At 45.9% G+C, this 23,246-nt stretch overlaps 1 protein-coding gene across 4 annotated transcripts in view; it reads left to right on the forward strand.

Annotated features, from left to right (window-relative positions):
* Window positions 1-845: 845 nt before the first annotated feature.
* The window catches only part of LOC125686883 (phospholipid-transporting ATPase FetA-like), a 74,673-nt gene continuing 52,272 nt past the window's right edge, over window positions 846-23,246 (forward strand). Inside the window, exons 1-3 of one of the 4 annotated variants that reach the window (XM_048931430.1) lie at window positions 846-1,079; window positions 6,466-6,619; window positions 16,697-16,775. In XM_048931430.1, the coding sequence (XP_048787387.1) occupies window positions 16,733-16,775 (43 nt within the window). In that variant the 5' untranslated portion in view covers window positions 846-1,079; window positions 6,466-6,619; window positions 16,697-16,732. Of the gene's footprint in view, window positions 1,080-6,465; window positions 6,620-11,591; window positions 11,846-16,696; window positions 16,776-23,246 lie in introns of those variants that run through there. The other 3 variants (XM_048931432.1, XM_048931431.1, XM_048931429.1) reach the window with 3 other exon arrangements.

Here is a 23,246-nt window from a genome sequence, read left to right on the forward strand (position 1 = left end):
GTTCTGGTAAGACTCTTTGCATTAGCTGGGAATAAGCCAACACTAAAGAACAGACTGCACGGTTAAGTAGACGTGAAGTACCTTTTAGAAAGCCTTCCACATCAGTGATTTGGCATGTTGAAGGCATGTCAAAAATTAATTTTGCTTCTTTAAAATCATCTCTATGTACATAACTCTACTGCTTTTTTTGATTTTTTTTTTTTTTTTTTTTTTTTGCCAGATGTCACCAAACCTTGAAGCAGGTGACAAAAAAGCTCTACAGGAGCAAGCTGTGGCTCATGAGCTCGAACTGGCAGTTTGCACTGTAGGAAACTGCAGGACAGCCAGTGTGGCTTGGTAAATGGCATTTAGATATTTATCTACTTTTAGTCTTACATGTTTACATTACACTCTGCAAGGTGTTTTTTAGATTGGCTCTGTCATTCCCTACCTCAGAGCTGTTACTCTTATTTAGGTTAATGAAGGTACTAAATTTACTGCTTTCATGCTAAAGGCTGTATGTCCTTACGGGAGGCAGTGAGATATTTCTGAGAAAGAACATGTTTTGCCTTTGAGGGTCTCCGTCTGTGTGCTGCCTGAGGAAGTTAAGTCTCTGGACTGCACACAGTTGAGTGCAACATCTTTTTTACAGGCCTGGCTACTGCTTTTGCTACAGAAAGGTGCTTAAGGTTGCATTTGTCAGATGAAATACAGAGTCCTGCCCATGGTATCAACCCTCCTAATGCCCGATGTCGCACCTGAGTCCAAGGATCAATTGCTTTTATTTACTCAGTGCAACGCTGTGCCATGTTCCACCCACAGCTTGGGGAACTTTGCCTTTTTTCCTGCAGAGCCGTTGCTGGGGACGTGAAGCACACCGAGACATCCTGTGACTTCTGTCCCTGGGCAGGTTTACCTGGAAAGCATAGTGTTCCCCAGGGAGTTCTGCAGCCCTGCTGGGGAGCAGCCTGGCAAGCTCTGCTGAATTATCCCATAGGGATCTGAACAGAGACTGCAGCTCCCTGCATGGTGCTGAGCATAATCCTTCTGCTTGTCTTGACAAACAGCTTCAGATAGAGAAGACAGCAAAGAACAGCCAGGTAGGTCAATTTCTTCTCCTGGAAGAAAAGTAGAACCTTGCAGAAGAGCCCAGGTTTCAATTATTTTTGCTTTTCTTTTCAGCTTTTTTTTTCTCCTTTCCTTTTTTTTTTCCTTTGCATATTAGATCATACTGCATCTCTGAGGGTTGGTTGTGGAGAATGGCTCTTTGTGTCTAGGTTTTCTTTATGTAGCACCAGCTTTATTCTATCAGCAACACCCAAAGATAGGAGTTGGGACTGCTGAAACGAGGTTTCAGTAAACCAAAGTTGGTGAGAAAACGCCCATTCATTCTGCTGGCTTAGGGTTTAAAACATGCTCAGTGCTTTCTCCACCACTGCTGCTGGCAACTGCATTTTAACGTAACAATGAGGGAATGAAACATGGGATAGTCTTGCCTCCATCAGAAAAGGTTCTGCATTGTAACTGCCTCTAGAGCTCAAAGTGGCCAGTGAACCATTTAATGAGTGCTGATTTCTGGCCTGGTATATTAAGTGATAAATGAAACTGCGCAGGGACGTGGTGAGGTGGCCATCCCTAGGGGTGTCCAAGAGCTGTGCAGATGTGGCACTGAGGGATGTGGTCAGTGGGCATGGTGGGGGTGGGCGGGGGTTGGGCTGGATGATCTGAATGGCCTTTTCCAGCCCTAATGATTCTATCGTTCTGTGGTCTCACTGCCTTTGAAACCGAAAGGCTTGAGACTAGGAGGCCAACTTATGGGCAGCCAAAGACTTATGAATGTGAATTATGAATGCAGATGAAACACATCCTAAGTATCTTCTGAATTACAGATAAAAACGACCACTTCTCCCCCAGAATCCTTGCTGCTCTGATATAGGCTGTCTTAAATCCTTCCCTGGTATCTGACAATAATTCGACCCTTAACACAGCAGTATGACTATACAGCCCTGTACTGAAGAAGGATTTTCACAACACGGCATTGCTATTCTCTCTGATCATGGAGACATGACAGTTTAGATATTGCTGACACCAGCGAAAGTCCCACAGAAACCAGCATGAATTTCTTACAAGGAAAAGGGCAGTTTTTATGCTGAAGTTAACTTGCTGCACTGACCTTAACCTATATTTCTGCAAATTATTTATGCAAAAGTATTTCAGAACTAACATTTAAAGGAAAGGTTAAGGCCATATGATCAGTGATAGAGGCACTTTCTGCATTACTCAGCTGCAAACAACCAGAGCAAAATAACCTGAAATTCACATTACATGAGGAACTGTTTGCTTCCTTTGAAGCGAATGCCTTCATTTTCTCAGCAGTAAAAACTCCCCGTGGATCCCTGTTTAGTGAAATGTATGACTTACTGCACTTTAGCTTTGGCTCTAGTCATTATCATATTCATGGCCAGCACAGATCTCAGCAGAACTGAAAGCCGCTATTCCAGCTGGGAATGGTTAATCACTGTCAGATAGACAGGTTCCCAGAACTAAGCAGTTGTTTGTCTGCTTTGGAAAGGCAGTCACAGCTTCCATGTCACACTGTGTCACACCTTCCATGCCCAGCGCTTAGCACACAGAGTTGTCCAACCTCTTACAACTGTATGTCCAGCCTAAGTCCCGTTAGGATGCATGTGCTCAGCACTGATTCCAGGAGGAGGATTTGATTCTTGTATATGGGTAGGTGATATAATGACAATGGTAAAAGGTCACGAGTGCCCTCGTTATGAGGCTGGAAAGCTCAAAGAGGTGAGTTCTGCTCTACTGTCCACAGCAACTGGATGCATTTAAATACAAATATGCTTTAAAAACTGGTTTTCCCACTTCAAAAGTTGAATTATGTAGTATACCAGTGTTTCCAAATCTGTACCCAAGGAGGAACGCTGAAAGGAGGAAAAGAAAGTAGATCACAGTTCTTGGTTTTCCCCACATGACGAACAACAGTATGAGGCTGTACAGTACCGTGTTGAATCCAAGGTCAGTGTCGGGCACATGCCCCATGGACAAGGGCAATAACTCCACCTATATGCATTTCTTGGCTACATTTTTCTCTCCCTGACTCAGTCCAGGGGCCTGTGCAGCTCCTAGCCCACCTCTATTGGTTGTTAAGTGTGTTAAGCTTTCATCCATTGCTTCCTTTCTGTTCCACTGTTTGGAATCCTGAGTTTATTGCCCTTGTAGTTACTGTGGGTTGTAGTTTTAGAGGCCACCTGAGATTACCCACTGGTTTAACATTAAGCAGACCTTCCCTTTTCCCAGCTCTTTGGCAAGACTGGTGTGCAGCTTATACTGCTGTTATCAGGTCTGTTGCCAAGCCCTTACCCACCTGCCATTTCACTTCTAGACAGATAAGGTTTATTTTACTTTTCCATCTTAAATCTGTACCGTTGGCTTTACAACACTATGAAAAATATGAATACAGGTGTGAGAGAACATTGATTTTGATTAACTTACGGTTGGTTGCAGCACATCACTGTGTTTCACTGTGACCAGGATCTCTCCTCTTGCTTTTCTCTTCCAGACCCCTCTGTCCTTGGTGCATGTCCTTGTGGACTCAAAGGTCTATGATTCAGGTTTCCCTCCCCAACCCCCCCTTTTTTTTTCCCCCAAGAGCTCTAGCTTTGCACCAGGTTAGGGTGTAAGGCACGTTCCTTATGAACAAGACACGGACTCGTAAGCACTTCCAACACACTGGCTTCTTGAGCTTTTCAGTACAATTTACATATCTCTCTAGGGCTGTTTCACTTCATTGTATTAGGTCCCCAAGTTCACATATGAAGCCTTTTGCTACCTTGTGTTCAGAGCTCTCTTTGGTTCAACCTCAAATTGAAAGTTGGACTTACTAGGTTTCTTCCTCTCCTCTCCTCTCCTCTCCTCTCCTCTCCTCTCCTCTCCTCTCCTCTCCTCTCCTCTCCTCTCCTCTCCTCTCCTCTCCTCTCCTCTCCTCTCCTCTCCTCTCCTCTCCTCTCCTCTCCTCTCCTCTCCTCTCCTCTCCTCTCCTCTCCTCTCCTCTCTTCCCCTTCCCTTCCCTTCCCTTCCCTTCCCTTCCCTTCCCTTCCCTTCCCTTCCCTTCCCTTCCCTTCCCTTCCCTTCCCTTCCCTTCCCTTCCCTTCCCTTCCCTTCCCTTCCCTTCCCTTCCCTTCCCTTCCCTTCCCTTCCCTTCCCTTCCCTTCCCTTCCTTTCCCTTCCCTTCCCTTCCCTTCCCTTCCCTTCCCTTCCCTTCCCTTCCCTTCCCTTCCCTTCCCTTCCCTTCCCTTCCCTTCCCTTCCCTTCCCTTCCCTTCCCTTCCCTTCCCTTCCCTTCCCTTCCCTTCCCTTCCCTTCCCTTCCCTTCCCTTCCCTTCCCTTCCCTTCCCTTCCCTTCCCTTCCCTTCCCTTTTTTTCCCTCCCCCTTCCCTTCCCCCTTCTCCCTCTTCCCTCTTCCCTCCACTTCTCCCCCTCTTTCTCTTCCCCTCTCTTCTCCTCCTGTTCCATTCCATTCCACTCAATTCCATTCCGTTCCATTCCACTTCATTCTTCCATTGTTTCTTTTCCTTCAGATGTTTGTAAGAGGCAGCAGGGAGTTCTCTCCTTGTTTTGTTAATGAACAGAAGACTGGAATCAGGAACCAAAAATGGATAAACCTGGTCAAAATTGTTGGACACTTGTAAGGTTGAAAGAAATTGTTCGTTCAAATCTTTCCACCATCAATTAATGGTAAATCCTGGAGACAGCCTGTAGACTCTGAAATGCAGCAGCAACCATAACTACAAAAGGCTCAGTGACACCACATAGATCCAACAAACCCTAAAATAATATTTTGTGCCTCCTTCCCCGCCTTTGAACCTTGATCTATCCTAGAGCTGTTCTGAGCAGAAGAGGCACCGTGTCACTTCTTCGGGCTTTGAAACTTTTGAAATGATGTTTATTGTATAACTGGAATCAGTCCTGCAATGCCATTCTGGATGTTGATTAATGAGCCAATATACACTTTGGTCTGTATGTATTTCATGCCTCCCTGGCATGACTGCCTCGTGTCCCAAATGTCTTTTGGGGGTCTCAAGGTATAGATGTGCCACTCACTACTTCGCCACATACCAGAAAGGTTTCCCAGCTACATCTGGTGGACACAACTATTTTTGACTCTGGATGCTTGCAACAAACCATCATTCTCTGCATTGTCACCTCTTCACCTTCTGGTTGGTCTTAGCTGAAAAGCTGGGCTGCAGGAGGGCTGGGCAGGTTGACATGTGCTTTTGCTTATTTTTACAACTCTATACATAATATACTATATATGTATACTATACTACAACTGTAAGTATAGATACAGGCTTTTCCTGTAGCAGTGTAACTGGTTTCTCAGATGTGATCCAAAACATTATTTTCAACACAGCTTTAGCCAGACCCCTTTGTGTTTCATCCTCCTTCTCCTCCTAAAGCCAAAGCAGCAGCCTGACCACTGGAAAAAGGTCATGCCCACCCCTCCCTGTGCAGACGTTCCCTGGTTAGTGGATGACATCCAAAGAAACTCTCTGACCTTTGTCTGTGCTATCTGCACTTCTTTACCACTTTTGCCCCCAAAACTAATCCAACCTTTCTTTTTCTAATAGAATTGTAACTTTCACTTCCCTACACAGGGCCTTCATTCTGCTCTGACTACATCATCGTTGCAGAGATCTTAGGGGATTACACATGTTTTCTAGCATTTTGCTTTGTGCCAGGGAATTTGTCCAGGTATTAACTGTCTTTAGAAGACATTTATTCTTGACCCACACCATGCAGCTGTGGAACTAGATGCTGTGCACTGTGGGCACCAGTACCACAACGGGGAGATGGGCTCAGGATGTGCCACATCCTGCATGAGCAGCACTTTGCTGCCTACCTACTGCAGTTCAGTGCTGCAAGAAAGTTAAAGTTAACTTAAATTTATTTCCCAGGATAAGGCACTCAGTGCCACACAGCACTGCTGATTTCTGACTTCATTCCTTCTTGTCTCTCAGAGTCTGATTTCGTTTTCTGCTGTGTGGTTTCTCCAGCGTATTCCTGTCTTCAGGCTGCACATTGTTGCCTTCAGCAGGCACACACACTGATTGCTGTCAGAAGCAGCAGATGCCTCCTCTTCTGGTGGGGCTTTTATTCTGTAAGCAGTGAAAACAAAACGTTGTCAAAAATCCTAACACAGGGAACAGGGGGTTAAGTTGAATACCTGCCTCCCTTTCCATATGGAATCACAGAATATCCCGAGTTGGAAGGGACCCGTAAGGTTCACTGAGTCCAACTACTGCATCCCTTTGAAATAGGAGGATCTTCATACCAGAGGACCTCCTGCAACGCTGCATCTCACCCCAACAGATGACGTGGCTGTGGTTAACCTCAAGTTGGAGCTGTACCCCCAGCACCCGTGGGCATGCAGCCAATCCCTGATTTTCTCACTGATTTTGTCATCCCTATCTAGGTTTTCTTAAATTGCTGCAGTATTCTGGGGGAAGAGAGTGCCCACCTCCTTCACTCTGCCTCCTGATGACTCCTCTTTTTTTGTATGGCTGCAGAGGGATTTCTGTGCACGACTTCTATTCGAGTTAATGGGAATTCACCACTTAAGCACTGAGGTGAGAATAATGCGGCTCTTTGTTCTCAGCCATCTGAGTGCAGAGGAACAGTTTCTGTTAAACACCTGGAGAGCAAGGGAAAGAACAGCCCGACGTGAATAGAAGCAAAGACTGCCAGTGCCCGGCCCTGGCACACCTGCACCATGGAGGTGCTGGCAGAGCCCTGCGCTGCTGCTTTGCTGCAGAGGGCATTCTGTGCTGGAAGGGCAAACTGCTGGTGAAAATGCCATGCAGTTCCTTTGGGGAAATCTCCGGGGAAATCAGTGGGTTTGTGCATATTTATGTCAGGGTGCATTAGAGCAGCTGTTCCAGATCTTTGGGTAATTAGCTAGAATCTGATTGTTCAGAGGGGAACCAATTTCTCTCTTCCTGATGCACCAGGCTCCCCATGCCTCATTAAGGCGGCTTTTTTTGTTTTTTTCTCTTTTCTTTTTTTCCCCCAACTCCATCCTGACCGTGCTCCTTTGCCACAAGGTTGAGTTTTCCTTATTCATTTGTCAGCGCTCGGTATAGATACAGAATGATACACAAAGTGCACAAAAGATTGTCAGTACTATGGAGAATGTCATGGAGGCAGCAGGTTGTGTCAGAGTTTTTCTTGGAAGGGTAGATTTAACTGTAACCTGGAAAAGAGGCAGTGCTGATGTACATACACATGGTGTGTTTAATTTGGAATTATGGCTAAAGTCTTTATGAGCATAGTGGATGTGACATGACATTTAAAGGAAAACTCTCAGAGCATCACCTGAGCTTCTCACGTGAAGGCTAATTGTCAGATCAATACATAAAGTAAATCACAAGGAGTTAGGCAAATAATTCCCAGCTCCATAGGTGATGCTGTAGAGAATGCATAAGTTATCTGTCCCTGAAGATATGGAGATCTCCACTGCCTTCATGCCTGATGGCATGCCTGAAGGGAGCTCTCATAGAGAGAGCACAAGGCCAGAGTGTCTCTAAATGACTACTGAAGACTAAACATTGCCTATAGCCATTACACAGCCCTTAGGGTCATGTAGCATCTTGCTAAAAGTGCTGTTTCTCCCATGAGTGCACACTAGAGTGATGACTGTACAGCACTTAGGCTTTCTGATGAACCAAAATGGGTTGGATGTCAGTGTGTTTGAGCAGGGGGTTCCACAGTTCCTCAGTGGTGTGAGCTGGTTTGGTGATGTGTCTGAGCAGCACGTGGTGGTTTTTGAAGTGCCACCAGATATAGTATATGTGTCTGTGGCAGCCACTTTCTTGCAAACAACAACAGGAGATCTGTGCTACAAAAGGCTCTCTGATCTGAGCCTTTTACAGGCTGGGCTCCTTGCCTTATCCTTAGCCTTACAGTTGCTACTCACACAGGCATGATTAGCCCTCAACAAGCCCTCCCCCTGAGAGTCCACCATAGGTGATTAGGAACCATGTGCTACAAGTAGTGTGGGCACATCTGGGCTGCCGCTGGTTGATCCCTGTGCTCTCCCCCATGCGCTGTGCCACCAGCAAGTGAAGAGGCATAGCTTTACAGTACAAGAACATAACCCTATGACAGGTTATGTCCTTCTCTTCCTTCAAATCACCTAGCAGCTATTTCAGGTACTTGCAGGACTTTCATCCTTCAGGCTGCTCCTTCCCTACCCAGACAATGAAACTCATAGAGTTCGTAAGCACAAGTTACCAAATCTGGTGGGAACTGGAAAACTCAGGGACTGGATGTTCTTGAGCCTCATTCCCTGCAGAAATGAATGGAAAATTTATCTCTTCCTCTGTGTAATCTGAGCAGCTGAACCCATATGAACACCATTCGACTGAAAGTTTTTCACCTCTGCTCTGTGTCCTATGGGCTGTGAAGGGGCAAAAAGACAGCGACCAATTTAATTGCTGCTTTAAAATGTCAGAAGGTATCACATTGGCTGGTGCTGGTGCCGGGAAGAGGAGACTGACAGTTAGCAGAGCTGGTTGCTGCTTTCCTTTTGAAGGCAAGAGGCTGCACGGCTGTGGATTTCTCATGACTTTCCCCAGAGGATCACTGTTTGTTAAAGACTCACAGCACTGGGACAGGGGTCTGATGGAGAAAGGGAATTCTGAGCCACAAACCCTTTCCTTTCCTAAGGAGTAAGTGGCACTCCACAGAATCATGACCGGTATGAGTCATGTTATTCTGCACATGCCCACTGAAACTATATGCTGACCATTTCCATTCGGCATCTATCTTACGGCACTGTGTCAGCTCCCACCTGCTGGAATAAGCAGTGAGGTATGGGATTACTGCAGTATGACCCTGCAGTGCTGAAGCTGTGCAACAGGCTTCAGATTGCACCCAGGGAGCTGTGCGTGGGGGAGGGAATCCAGAGCATCCCTTCCAGTAGGGTCATGTGGAATTTCTCATTTCATGAGATGAGCTGTGCATCAATGGGAGGTTGGCCTCTTTTCTCCAGGTAACTAGCAGTAGGACAAGAAGAACAGGAGATGGAAGTCTGCCCATGGGACAAGATATCCATATGGTCTCTTGCAGCTTTTATAGATGCTGTTGACCACAGTAGATGTCTCTGTGGGCTCCAAAGTGGGGCTTGTTCCTTATCCCTTTCTTTGTTGGAGTCTGTCAGAAGCAGGGAAGAAAGCTGGGGTGAGAAAAGCATAGGGTATGGGAGGAGACCACAATGGCTTGGGGTCTGGGGTATGCACTGGTTGGCTCCATAATGAGAAGTACCAGCCATTGTGCAGCAAGTCAAGATTCAAACCTTGCAATTTGGGCATGACTGGAGTTAGACTAGCGGAAAGCAAAGCTCATTGGTGCCTATTTTGAACTGCATAGGATAGGTGTGAAAGTATACAGGTTGAAAGTAGTCTTAAATACAGCAGTAGCATAGGGAAGACTTTCACTAGGGCTAACATTTTGTCTGCTCCATGGGATGCTCCAGGATGTACTTTCCTCCTGTTTTTTCTCTACACAGGTTATGCTCTCTGGTTACGTAAACCACTGAGAGCCTCACTAAGTCACCAGGCAAGACTGGGTTCTGTGTCCTCCAGAGAGGATCTCAGCATTGCTGTTTAGAGGGACAGAGGATGTGGTCCAGAAGGAGGCAGTGTCATTGCATCTTGAGTGTAGTTGAAATCCAACACAGGCTAAGTGTCTGAAAGTCATTCTCCTAACTGCAGTGGTAGGATAAGATCTTAATGGCATCCATCCTGCCCTCTGCAACTGGTGGATAGTTGGGAAGGTGGAGGAACCAAAGGTGAAGAACCACGGTTTGGATGTAGCTGTTTGCTCCTATAAACAGAAAGCATCCCTTCACGATGTGTTTAGAAATCTGTAAAGGAGGAAGGAAGTGGTGTGATCATTGGGAAGCTGTTTCCCAAGGGCCAAAAGCATAAAACAACAAGAGATCTCAGAGATGATTTGGTATATTAAGTGACTGCTGCTCTTCTGAATGCTTCCACATGTGCCGAACTTAAATGTGCAGCTTGACTGACGTGCATAGGGAACGTACAGCAGAGGGAAAAAGACACTACCAACATTTGTTCAGTCAAAAATCAAGAACAAAACAACCTATCTGATTTTTAGCCATCTTGAAATATAAACAAGTCTCAAGGCCAGCTGATTCTGTGGTTGAGTCCACTCTCATGTCAAAGAGAGGAGGTGAACTCTGCTCCAGGAAGGAAGAAATGACTGTAGCCAATGTTGAAGTGATGCAAGTACAAATATGGCAGCAAAGCAAGTAGAAGTAGTGTGGAATCATTAGCTAGCATTGTCTGAAACAGGTGTAGATTGGAAGAACATCCCTGGAGTCAAAGTAGAGGGGTATGGGCTCTTATTGCTCTTTCTCCATAAACTGCCTTTGGTGTTATGAGGTCCTGTTCACTGCCACTCTGCACTGATCCCTTTGTGACCACAGGAACTCTGCCACTGCATCATCCAGGGCCTTCCATGGCTTTTTTATCTTGATAGGACTTCAGACAACTTCATTTTTCAGAAAATACCTTTGCGAAGACTTTGTCTCTCAAGTTACTACAATTAATCAGCTGATTAATGCATTCAAGTATTTATGTGTAGACTTGAAATTAATTCTAGCAGTATTTATGTAAACCCAGTGGGAAAACACTGCAGATGAAGAGAAAAAAAGCAGTGAGAGAAATACATTTGGCTGATGTTACTGTTGACACATCTCAGGCAAAGAACGCAGTGATGGTAGAATAATTGCAGTCTGCAGGAAGGTGGATTACTGCTGTAGTTGGCCCAGTTTTAGTCTTTCAGTGGACCTGTTAGGCTCTGGCATATGGGAGGTCACTGCCTATATGGTCCCACAACTTGGGGAAAGAAATCAATGTGATGAGGAGACAGGGGAAGGTTGGGAGGTTCCTCGGGGTGCTTGGGGCTTTCAGCAAGGATGTTCCAGAGGGCAGTGAGGCCACATGGGTGTCCGGGCAGCCAAGGGGAGGTCACACTGCAGGGATGAGCAACCCCTGACGTCTTGGCAGCTGAGCGGTCCTCTGACAGGCTGGAGGAAGCTCTGTGGTTGCAATTATGCAATTCTACTTGATGAGGTTTTTCTCTGCAGAGTTTTTGCTGCTCATGACTGTCTGAAAGTTTGCAAGGTGGAGCCTTGGGATCAACTTGTAGGAGAGCTTCTCTGGGTTTAGGGAATCCTGACTGATTTCAGCAGTACAGTGCGGGGTGGCAGCTGCTGGGAGATGGATCCCTTACCACGTTCATCCTTTTTTAAGGCAATTTGATATGCTGGACGCTTTCACCCTCTTGCTTTGAACGCTTCCGCATCGGCAGGAGGTAGGTGAGGAGATCAGCTGTCTCCTGCAGAGTCACTCGGGGTGTTCCGCTCAAGTGGGGTCTTTTGCAACTCTTTGTGCTGGGTGTTTAATTTTTTAAGGGAGCCTCCACTCTCTCCCTATCTACAGGAAACAGAATTAAAAAAAAAAAAAAAAAAAAAAAAAAAGAGGAAGGATTTGGCGAGAAGCCAAGCCTAGTGACTGAAGTAAGAAGCAGGGAAGTTGGAGTAAGTGTAGTAGTTACCGGGACGTTGTATGGCAGAGCAGGGCCACGCCGGATCGATCGTTCGGGGTGGGAGAGGAACACACGATGCCCGTGTGGCTCTGCTTCCTTGGATGAATGCCACCGCTGAAGCTGCTGATCCTGGGAGGGGATCGAGCTGCGAGTAAACGAGACCAGAGGAGTGCTATGGAGGGCAGCAGCTCTGTTGCTGTGACTTTTAGGAGTCTTCCAGGGTAAGATCGAACGTTTCCCTTCGCCAAGCTTCTCTCCTCGGTCAACATTTCAGGGGGGTGGGAGGGGGGAAAGAAGAGGGCGGAAAACTTGCACTTTTCCAAACCCTGGGCAACTTTGTAAAGCTTAATCGCCGTGCTATGGGCTGAGCTTCTTTCTTATTTATTTATATATTTCAACCCCCCTCCCCACCTCGCCATCCTACCTCCCAGCCCCCTCCTTCGCGAGAGACCCGATAGGGCGGAGCGCGCGGAGCGGCCGCCGCGGTGTTATTGTCCGACGGCGCGGGGGGAGCGCGCCGCACCGCACCACGCCGCACCGCACCGCACCGCTGCGCGCCGTAACCCGAGCGCGGCCGCCCCGCGGAGCGCGCGCCCGTTTCGGCCGCCTTCCCCGTGTCGGCGCTGAGGGGTGCTTTAATGAAGACAGATGGAGGATGTTGGATCGTGGCTTTGAGACGTGGCAGATAGCAGGCTGTTTCCCGGCAATTACAGCTAATTGCGCTGTTGTGTTGGAGGGGAGGGGGGAGCAGCGCTTGGCGCTGCGCAGTTTCCTGGGTTTCCGCATGTCCAGCTGGCCGAGGGGCTGGCTCACCCCATCCCAGTTACACCTTCAAGTGTTTAACGCGCCGGGGAGTTCTCAGGGTGGCTGTCAGAGTCGTTGCAGTGAATGAATAGATTTAAATCTGAGACGCTGCTGCTTTTGCAAAGCCTGATGCTAAGAGTGACCGTGTTTAGTTTCTTGAACTTATTTCTGGATAAATTGAGACCTGCCCCATTCCTGCCCCAAAGGAGCCTGATTCTGAGAGTGAAAACAAACGTTTCAGCTGCCAAGTCTGCAACCTGCTTTTGGTGTTCCCCCACCTGGGGGGATGCAGGACACGCTGCTGCCTGCTTTGTTTCTGAGGTGTTCAAACAAAAGGAGGTGTAAGGAGAGGTGGGAAAAGGTACATGCTGACACGTATCAGTTTTAAAGATGATTAGTGCTAACCATTTCTCTAAAACATTAGTATTTGCTTTAGATAGGAGGAATAAAAGGCATTATACTCTCAGGAACCAGAATTTGAGTAGTTTGTATGAAAGAGTTAACATAGCAGACCTTTGAAGGAGGCCCTTTACAAACATAACTTTACCTGGCACCTTACAAGGTCAGTCCATGCCAAGCATGCCAGGCCTTTGTGCTGCTATTCCCAGAGCATTAGAAAGAGTTGCACTACCGTGATGTCCCACTCAGGGACACCCAGGAGCAAATGTGACTGCTGGTTCAATGTTTGACATCATACATCCCTTAGCAGAAGTGCAACTTGGGGATGGAAAAAGCAGAGAGATTGGGGAACCTTGTGTATTTTAAACTCTCTGAATTTTCCCAGCTCTGCTTCCAAATGCAGCTTATGGTGATATGCATTCAAAATCTGGGGCTTTGATTTGCTTCACCTCATGGTGCTTGACAGCATTGCTTCACCAAGACTACAGCATGGACAGTCTTGAACCTCATTGTGATATGCTGTGCTTGGGATGAGTTTCCTCATCTGTTGAGCTGTTGGGTATTTAGTTGATTATTCGGTACTTCAGCACAAGAGAGGGAAAAAAAACGTAAGACATGAATATTAGTGGTTGTTACATAAACTAAATACAGAAACAAAAATAACTGTTAACACTTGATCTGACACAGAAAGTTGGTGAGTGAAAGCATGGCATGGGTTCTGAATCTATCTGACAGAGCTATTTCAGTTATTCAGAGTTTATAAGTACCACACTGTGTATGGTGGCTGGAGGAACCTTGTTTTTCTGCCTGTTTTCCTTGGACTCTGGGTGCTCATTTCTAATATTAGAGTACAATTTGCTGCCACCTCAGAGCTGCTAAAACCAATGTTTGCACAGGAATTTCATCCTGTACTCAATGATGCCCCATGATCTGGGTCAAAATAACCCTTCCAAAAATGATTCTATTTAGTGTGAATCATTTCACAGAGTCTGGTACGAGGTGATGGGAGCAGAAGCACTGAGTATTTCCTAGTTCATATTTATCATTGAGTCTGATGTATTGTGAAGCTATGCCCAGAGAAGTGGGGCCAAGAAAGCAGCCATGTTTTCCATCTGGAACATCTGCTCTCCATTCATCACTGTTGTGCTGTATTGTTCCTAAGTTTTCTACCCCTCATTGTGGTGGCATCTCATCTAGATGGCTTCTGGAGTGCTACAGGTACAAAAGCTTTCCGTAGTGAAAAGGGGTAATGTATTCAAAGCTCATGAATCCCCTTAAATCAGGAAGTGGGAATTGGAGTTTAAAATGGCTTTTTGCTATCGGCTGTGGAGACACGGGGAAGTGAGCTGTGTCCTGCTAGGCAAAGGAGCTGGACCTGTGTGATTAAAGACCTCTCTATCCCTGGTGTGCCATGGAGCAGCGAGGGGTATCTGGAGTAAGCAGAAAGGAAACAAAACCATTGAGAAGATGGAACATTGGAAAAGCCAGTTGGTGCTGAATCAGGGAGGCAGCTCGAGGAGATCTAAGCAGTGCTTCACTTTGCATCTGGAAACAGCTGGTGCCAGGGAAACAAAGGCAAGCAGGAAATTGTCTGTCTTCTGACTACCGAAACCTTTCATATGTTTTATGGGTTTTCAGTTAATTCAGGAATAGGAGGTTGTGAAAGTGGTTTGCCAGAATTTGAGAAGTGCTTTGCGCCACATAAAAATGAAACATACGAGAGACATCATTTTTTCCAGAAAGCACAAAGGGAAATTAAGACCAAAGCAGTGCACATGAGTGATAAGGGGATGAAGAGCCTTTAGTTGCAATGCGTGAAAAGGAAACTGAATCTCAATTTTGAAAAAAAAAGTAAAAAATGGAGGCATAAAGAAAACTGAACTGGGATGTGAGTGAAGGGATGTAGCTTGCCCGTGAAAAGACCTGCAGTCTACAGTGGGAGCCCAGGAAAAGAGCTGGGATGGAGGGCAGCAGAGTGAGGATCAGCCAGGAGATGCCATCTTGCTGTACAGGCCATGACAACCAGCACCAACCAGAGCAGGATCTGGAGCACCACCACAAGGGATTACTCCACCACTATTTGCTTAAGTTTGCTTTCATGCTTGCAGCCAATGACCTCTGGGACTGACACCCACAAGAATGGAAGCGTGCTGGCATAAAACGGGTTGCTAGCATGCTGTGTGGTTTGCTAAGTAAAGGAGCGTGAGGATTAGATGCGTGAGTCAATAACAAACAAGAAATTGAAGGTATTTGTAATAGAATGAAAATAAAGGGTACACCTTTGCACAACAGGGTGTGTCAAGCCCTCAGTAGTATTACATGTGTACCCATTGAAGACTGACACGTTCTCATGCAGCACTGTGGTTAGGGCAAGCCAGGAATTGAATTTTGCAGAGAGGTTCGGGTCAGCATGGGTTCATAATTCCTCCACTTTGGCTAAGTAAGCTGCTGTGATAAATCTGTGTGATAGAAATAACACATGGAAGGTGAATCTGGTGTGAATGGACACAGCAAAATTATCGCCAACATCTGCCCTAAAGGGCAGTGCACTGTGGGAGCAGAGAGCATGCCGCATTATTTGTGCTGAATCAAGATGCTCACAGTGGTAACTTAAATTTGCTGCTGAGCAGAGATGTGCAGGAATGCAATCCTCATCAACTGTGCCATGAAACCAAAGGAAGTAAAGATGCTGTGCCTGCCAAGTTAGCGTATTGTTGCTGTCTTGTTGCCACACTGAGGTCATATCTGATACTGGTGATCTAACAATCACAGTCATTAACAAAAGCCATGCTCAGAGCTGGAAAAATTTTCAGATTTGTTGATGAGATGTGGATCTGAGCTCCACTGGCTGTCTCATGTTACTATTGCTGAAGGAAGGCACAGAGCCTCTGTGGGCAGGGGCATCTTCCAGTTGGCCACAATGCCCAAAGTCTCAGCCACAGAGTCATTGGATGGATATATCCACACAGAAAGCATATAATAGAACATCCACACAGAAAGCCAGATGCGATAACTGCAGAGTTTTCCTTAAGATTTACCTCCATTTAAAAAAAAAGGTGTGAGGGTTATGTCTGCACCAGGCACAGCCCAGGGGTATCAGCAGTGCTCTGGGACAGTGGTACGGGCTGTGTTTCACAAGTGTTTGTTTCCAGCATAGGTAATCTGCTACCTTGTTCCTTAGACAGCCCTACTCTGGCACTGAGAGGATAGGATTTTAAATGAGAGAATTAAATTCAGTATGTTTTGTCTCTGTTGGTACAGTACGTATGTCTGCAAGTTATCATGGTTGCTTTTGTTAGTGTTCTCTATCCGGAACTTTTGTTTTTCCTCCATGAAATATGATCACTGTCACAGTGCAAATACTTGTTTCTGCCTCCTAGAAAAACTTGTTCCAGATAAATGACGATTCCCTCTGATGTCTCACCTTGGCTCTCCTGTTCCGCTAAGCAGTGGCAGATCCTTGTTCCTCAGGCATGCTGGGCGCTGCTGGCTTTTCTCATGCTGGTGTCCAGCACCAAAGGACCTTTAAAGTCCTCCCAGCGAACAGAGCACCAGAAGTTTAATTACCAATAGACTGCTCTACAGGGAGGTTGATCTTGCTCTGATGCCCTGTTTCTCTGCACCTAAAGCACAAGCCCTGGGAGGGGACTTCTCCCTTTCACATAGGACCAAAGTAGCAAGAATGTACTTTTTAGGCCTTTAAAGAGATCAGAATCCCCAAGATAAAGTAGTTCACTCTCAAGAAGTGCAGCCCACAGACCTGAGATGGTTTTGCCTTTTAAAATGAGCCAGAATTAGGTGTGTGTCTCAAGTTGTGCCATACTGTGGGGGAAAAACCGCTGTGAATGACCTTCTCTTTTGTCTTACAGAAATTCCATGGAGTTGGACTAAAATAAAGTTTTGGGATGTCTCTGTTTGGATTAAAATTTGGAAAGAAGAAACTGAAAGGTGAGTGAGGTCTGGCAATGCCCTTTAGGTAAGGAATGTAAATCCAGCACACGTGTGGCGCCTGGGAGCATGGCTTACAGCTGCAGTGCAGGTGGAGGAAGACGCCGTCTGTTTGCTCTTCCTGCATTTCGTACTGCCCTGGGGAAGTGCTGTGTGCCAATGAGCAGGAGGAGATTGGAAACAGAACAGGCTGCGAAGTTAGCAGGCTGTGATGGCTTGGGGAGGTCTGGATGGTGATGTTCTTTCCACCTAGATCTCCTGGGGAGGTGCGGAGGAGCATTGTGCTGTGCGGTTTGCTGCTCTCATAGTCCCACAGGAGGAGGTGGTGGATGCCAGGGGACACTCTGCCAGACCCAGGCCTTCCTCATTCCTGGCTTTGGAAGGCAGCACAGACTGGTCTGTGAGCCTCTGTCCACCCAGGGCACCAGCAGCTGGTGGAGTCACCATCCTCGATCAAGAGCCGTGGAGATATTGCACTGAGATAGATGATTTAGAGTGGCCAGAGGTGTGGGTTGATGGTTGTGCAGTCCCTGTCATATCAGGCACAAAAAAGTTGTTGGAGGAAACCAATTCCTAAGATGTCAACATTAGTGAGGTTCTTCAAGTCAAAGTGGACTTCATCTCTTGGTAAGCAGCAGTGGTGTTTTCGTGGAAACAGTATCTGTGAGGTCTTTTTCAGTGGGACTTGACTTGCAATGAGCATTTCCTAAGGTAAGAGTAGAGGGAAAACTTGTGGTTCAGAATGTCTGTGAAGAAATAAGGATCAAGCCTTGGCAGTGGCTGAGAAATGGGGAAAATCTCTGCTTGCTGAGTTGTTCCGATGGCAGTAGAACTCAGCACTGGTGCTTTGTACCTTGGGGATGGAGATGGTCAGGTGCCATGTATTAAACATACAGAAATAGAGGACAGGGAAAACGCATGTCTGCAAGTACCCTGAACCCAACGTGCATACCAAAGAGTACACAGTTTGCACATTTTGAAGAATTTTAAGACAAAATGCAATCATTGCTGTGGCTTCCTGTCCGTCAGCCCAGCCTAGGGGCACAGTGAGAGGAAGAGGAAGGGCTTAAATTGAGACAAGGCTTTTGGAGAGCTGCACCGGGCTTTCCTTCTTGGTGCTGAGGGGCAGATGGTTTTAGATCAGCTGAGATCTGAGCTCAGCTGAGACGAGCAGCTCCTGAGGAAGAGTACAGCCCAAGACTCACTCAACGGGCCTAAAGCTTGGCTGACCTTTGGGACTCCCATTAATATCCAGCAGGAAAAGCCACAACAGACACCAAGTGTGAAAAATACACTTATTTGGACACAATTCAGCATTAGGAAAATAACTGTGAATTGAAAAGTTTCTCAAAGTTTGTTTCAGATCTGTATTTATTTTTATGATATTATGTCACTTCCTATCACTGTGTATTGCTGTTATTGACAGCATGTGCAATTGTGTCAAGCTGTGGTACATGTCTGAGATAATGTTTTCTAGTAAAGGATCTGATATGTGCCAGCCAGTCACTGTCAGACTGGTTTTTCAAAATGAAGTGAAATATCTACTTCAGCTGCTTTATTTGGTGTGCTGATAGTGGCCAAATGATTTTGAACAAGTATTACTCAAAACAGGATACCAGAGAAAATCTAAGCCAAATAAAATAGAATTTCCAAAAATTTTTTTTTCCAAAATGAAGATGACACAGAATTTTTGCTGCTGAAATATTTGAATATCGTTATTTTTTAATTTGAAACAGGCTGACAACACATGAGAAATGCAAATGCTACTTGAGAAATAATCTGTTGCATTCTGAGAGCTGGGGAGTCCCAGCCCTTGCCCAGAGCCAAGGCAGGTGGGTGAGACATCGCAGGAGGAGGAAGGGAGGAAGAGAAGGAAGAATCAGAGCTGGCAGTAAGGCAGGAGCTGGGGGAAGAAATAGGGGAGGCACATTCCATCCCCTCCCAGAAAGACCTCGTAGGGAATGCTTTCTTTTTTAAGGTTATCCAGCACCTCTTCCAGGCCCGTGTTCTCCCAGAAGTCCTGTTTGACACAAGTGTAAACATGGTGGGCAAACAAAGGAGTCCTTTTGGAGCCCTTCCTTGTTCTTCTTTCCTCATGGTGATAATATCAAATGCTGTTTCTAGAAAAGGGCAGGACCCAGTATTGAACTTTAGCATTGTGTTAAACATTTACTGGACTTCAGGCGAAAATAATTCCAGTTCATCCTTGAAATTTTTAATTTCAGACCTTGCATCTGCCATATGAAAATTGAGGTCTCTCTTAAGTGGGTCTTCTGCTAGTGAAGATCCAATTAAGAAAAAAAAAAAATCATCTTTCCTTAATAACTTGTGCAGAAACACATGAAATATTTCACCTGTGCTGGCAAATTCCAGTTGCTGTGCTCCACTGTGTCCATGAAACACGATCCATTAATGCAAATGTGTATTTCTTGCATTTAATTTCCTCAGGAGGAACGACTACTCTCATTATTCTGAGAAAAAAATGATATGATAGGGAAGTCCTTTAATAATGGAGGAAAGGGCAAGAGGGAATAGGCTAATTCTGTTTATGATGTTGTATCTGAATGGCCTTGCCTCTAGCTTTCTAAATTAAATTCTTCACACTCAGTACAAGCTATCCATTTCAGAGATGAAAAGGCGTGTGATTGCCAGTATCCAGTCAGAGAAGCTCTGCAGAGGAAGGGGTATCTGCATTTTCAAACCGTGCAGTTTTATAACACAGCCCTTGAGAGCCCTTCCTTCAAATCAGTAGTGAGAATACCTTTGTTTACCTTGCAGTTGGGCTTGTGCCCGCCCCAGGCAGGTCTGGGCTATAATCCTTACCTCTCCCATTTCCGTCCTTCCTGGCTCTTATCTCTCCTCCAGCTCATGCACGTGGTTGCACCATGACAGAGCACCTTTTAAGCTAAGGATGCTCTTTGGTTTTGTGGCATGGAGTTGGCATGCCAGCGCTGGCAACCTTATGGTGTTATGTTGATACTCAGACTAGATTCATTAACACTGGAAAAGACCTCAGAGATCATCTAGTCCAACCACCAGCCCAGCTCCACCATGCCCACTAACCCTGTCACTCAGTGCCAGATCTATTCCATTCTTGAACACCTCCAAGAACAGCAACTCCACCAGCTCCCTGGGCAGGCTGTACCAGTGCCTGACCACTATTTCTGGGAAGAGGTTTTACCTAATATCCTGAACCTGAACCTGCCCTGGGGCAACTTAACTGCCTTAAGTTTCAGCTTTTGTCTGCACCTCAGACCAGCTGTATGATGGTGTAGGTGTAGAGTGTAAGCCTCAGACTCATCATGCACTGCTTCCCTTCATCCATCTACTCTCTGATTTGTATTAAAATACTGGGCTTGTTGGGTCAAGAACTCTGACTTTGGTTTTGTGTAGAGCTCACTCAGGTCCCAGCAAGGTACTGCCATGCTGTAGTTTGAAAATCCTGTGATGTATGCTATAGAAAATAAGCCTGTACTTTTTAACCCAGCTATAAGTACTCTGGAATGGTACTCAAGAATCTTGCTGTGTACATCCCTTCTCTTTCAAAAAAGAGTAATTACTGCTTTAAAGTGAAGGGAGAATTTGGCAAGTAGCTTGCCTAGTAACCTCCCTTAGAACAGCAATTTTATTTGCCTAATACACCATGTAATGGTGTGCCCTCTCCCATGACGTTGTCCCTCAGCAGACACTAATTTTCTTTGTTGTGGTGGGGGCACACAGGTATCGACATACTATGGCAGATTTCATTTAATTGTGCATGTAGAGTAGCAGTCCAGAAAAGACCAGAAATAATGGCAGGGGTTCTCTGTGAACAAATGGGCCACCTTCTGTGTGCAGGCTGTGAGGTGACACTGAAAGCTGGATCACACCACAAAAGTCCAGAAGTAAAGCCCACAGTAGCTTAAGGAAGACAAGATATGATGGAAGGAAGCCTCAAGTTGCACTGGGGAGGTTCAGTTTGGATTTTAGGAAAAATGTCTTCTCAGAAAAGGTGGTGAGACATTGGCACAGGCTGCCCAGGGAAGTGGTGGAGTCACTGTCCCTGGAGGTCTTCAGGAACCATGGAGATGTGGAGCTGAGGGTTATGGTTATGTTAACCATGGTTAGTGAGCATGGTGGGAATGGGTTGGGGCTGGATCATGGGGGTGATCTTAGAGGTTGTTTATAGCCTCAGTGATTTTATCATTCTCCATTGCAAGTCTTGAGAACAACGGTGTGCTACAACTGGTGGAGGTCTTTTTAGACTGCCTGCAGCCTCTTGGGGTGAGGCCTAATGGCTGCCTCCTGAAGGACTGTCCCAGAAATATCAGATATGTGCCCTGAGGAGCAAGGTGTATGAGGCTACAGCTTTCACAACTTGGTAAGGTGAATGGCTTTGCTAAGAGCGCTTCTGCATGGGAAGCTGGGGAGATGAGCCCAGCTCCCAGCTGCCGCTTTTTGCAGCTCATCCAGTGTGACGTTTGTGCTGTTGAGGTCACTCCTTAAAAGGGTGGAGCAGAGCTTTATTATTTTATAGAGTTTGTCTCAGTTCTGTTGTCAGGCTTGGCTACCCCGGCACTCCCCTAAGTGGGCAGTGTTTGTTTCAAGCATGAGATGTCAGGCCCTAGTTTGTGTATGACTTGGCACAACCAGGCAGATCTTCACCTCCCCCCGCTCCTTGGATCCACGCAACCTAACTTCTACAATCCCTTTCCATAGGCCTGTTTAAAGCTCTTGGCACATGCTCCTTAAGCATAAACCAGCAGCAAATTTCCAAGCTCTCTGACTAGACCTCAAATCTAACCTTTTGCAGGACTTTTCCATGCAACAGCCCTAAATGAGAAGGCTGGTAAGCTGTCCAGTTACATTCATAGCTCATTTTTGGCATGGGTTTCATGTTATTAAATCCAGATGTTACTCTCTGGTTTTGCTCCTAAATCTGTCTGCCTGAGAAAACAGCCACTTTCCCAGTGACTTGGTCTCAGTGGTGAGACCAAGACCTGGGCACTAAGCCATATTTATGTATGCCGAGTTTCCACTGATGAATAATTTAAAATAGTTTTCAGTGGCAGTGAGATGATAACTTGAAACACAGATCCCACTTGTTCTTTCCAGTGATTTGTAACTGCAGTTTGCAGAAGCAGAAAGTTTAATACAAGTTGCTTAGAGATTAAAGAAAAGTTTTAAGAGCTGAAAAACTTGTCATGCAATCGCTTTTCAGATTTCCCTTCCCTGTTTCCTCAATGCTTCCATAATTACCAGTGCACGATAAGACATATGTACTTGGATCTGCATTCAGAATAGTCTGAGCTGTGGTTTCAGGCAGGGCTGGGGTAATGTAGACTTTCGCTACTTTTTGTTTACGGCAGTCATCCAAGAGTCTTCATTTCTACCCAAACAGTTACAGAAATGAGTAGGAGTTGTCTGGTCTAATACAGTGGGTTCTGATTATTATTATTATTAATTTTTTTTTTCAAATATAAAATCTCAAAAATAAAATCACTGAGACGGTGCTGCCACGTGCCTCTGGTCAGTGATCAGTGGTGGTCCTCCTTTGGACCGACTGGAGGAGGGAAAGTTTGGCTCGCTGATGTTGGATGAGGCACCCTCTGCCATTTGTGGTTGTTCTTGATTTAGCAAAAGTACTGGATGATATCCAGCAAGGAAAACGAAAATCTTTCCATTAGAAAAAGCCTTGTATTTTGGCCTTAAAGGACACTGCTTCTGGAGGGCTGATGCCTGCTAAGAGCTTGGATCTTCTGAAAGTGAGGAGTGCTGGTATCGAGATGGATGTGCTGCGGCACGCTGTGTGCAATCGCTTGTGTCCTGGGAGAGGAATAAATACCTGCGGGGCTCCAGCCCAGATTAGCAGCTCTAGATGTCTTTGTGCGTCTGTCCATCACGGGATTATGCTTTCTCTGTCATCTAATTTGGTGACAGCTGTTAACTCTCAAGAAAATTCCTGAAAGGGCACCTAACGCAATAGGTAGAGCCGTGTCAGCGTGGACCTGCTGAGCTCTGCTTCTTTTTTCCTCTTGAGCACTGGACGAGTTTCAGTCTCTCTGCACATTTTTTTCCTGTTGTGAAAGAAGAGAAATACATGTCTGAGGAAAGCAGTGAGGGATTAAGCACTTTCAGAGTCTTGAATGAAGCCTCTGTATTGGTTTGTACCACCCAGCCAGGGCAGGTGGGAGCTTTCCTGAGGGAAAAGGAAAAATATATTTACCTGTAACATAGTAAAGAGGGCTTAAATTAGTAATGAGAGGGCTTGATGAAAACAGCCCACATGCAGAGATGAAAACTGGTGATCTGTAAAAGGGCTTAAAAAATTAGGGAAACGGTGTTATTTATAGGGTTTCTGGAGGGAAAGGAGGAAGGATAGCAGTTCAGCGCCCTGAATAGCTTAGACACTTGCTAATGCAAGACTGAATAAACAGGAAGAGCTAGATGTCTTAATACATCATTAATAGGTATAATAGACACGTGTTGGAA

The sequence above is a fragment of the Lagopus muta genome, chromosome Z (genome assembly GCF_023343835.1).
Source record: "Lagopus muta isolate bLagMut1 chromosome Z, bLagMut1 primary, whole genome shotgun sequence".
NCBI classification, from domain to species: Eukaryota; Metazoa; Chordata; class Aves; order Galliformes; family Phasianidae; genus Lagopus; species Lagopus muta.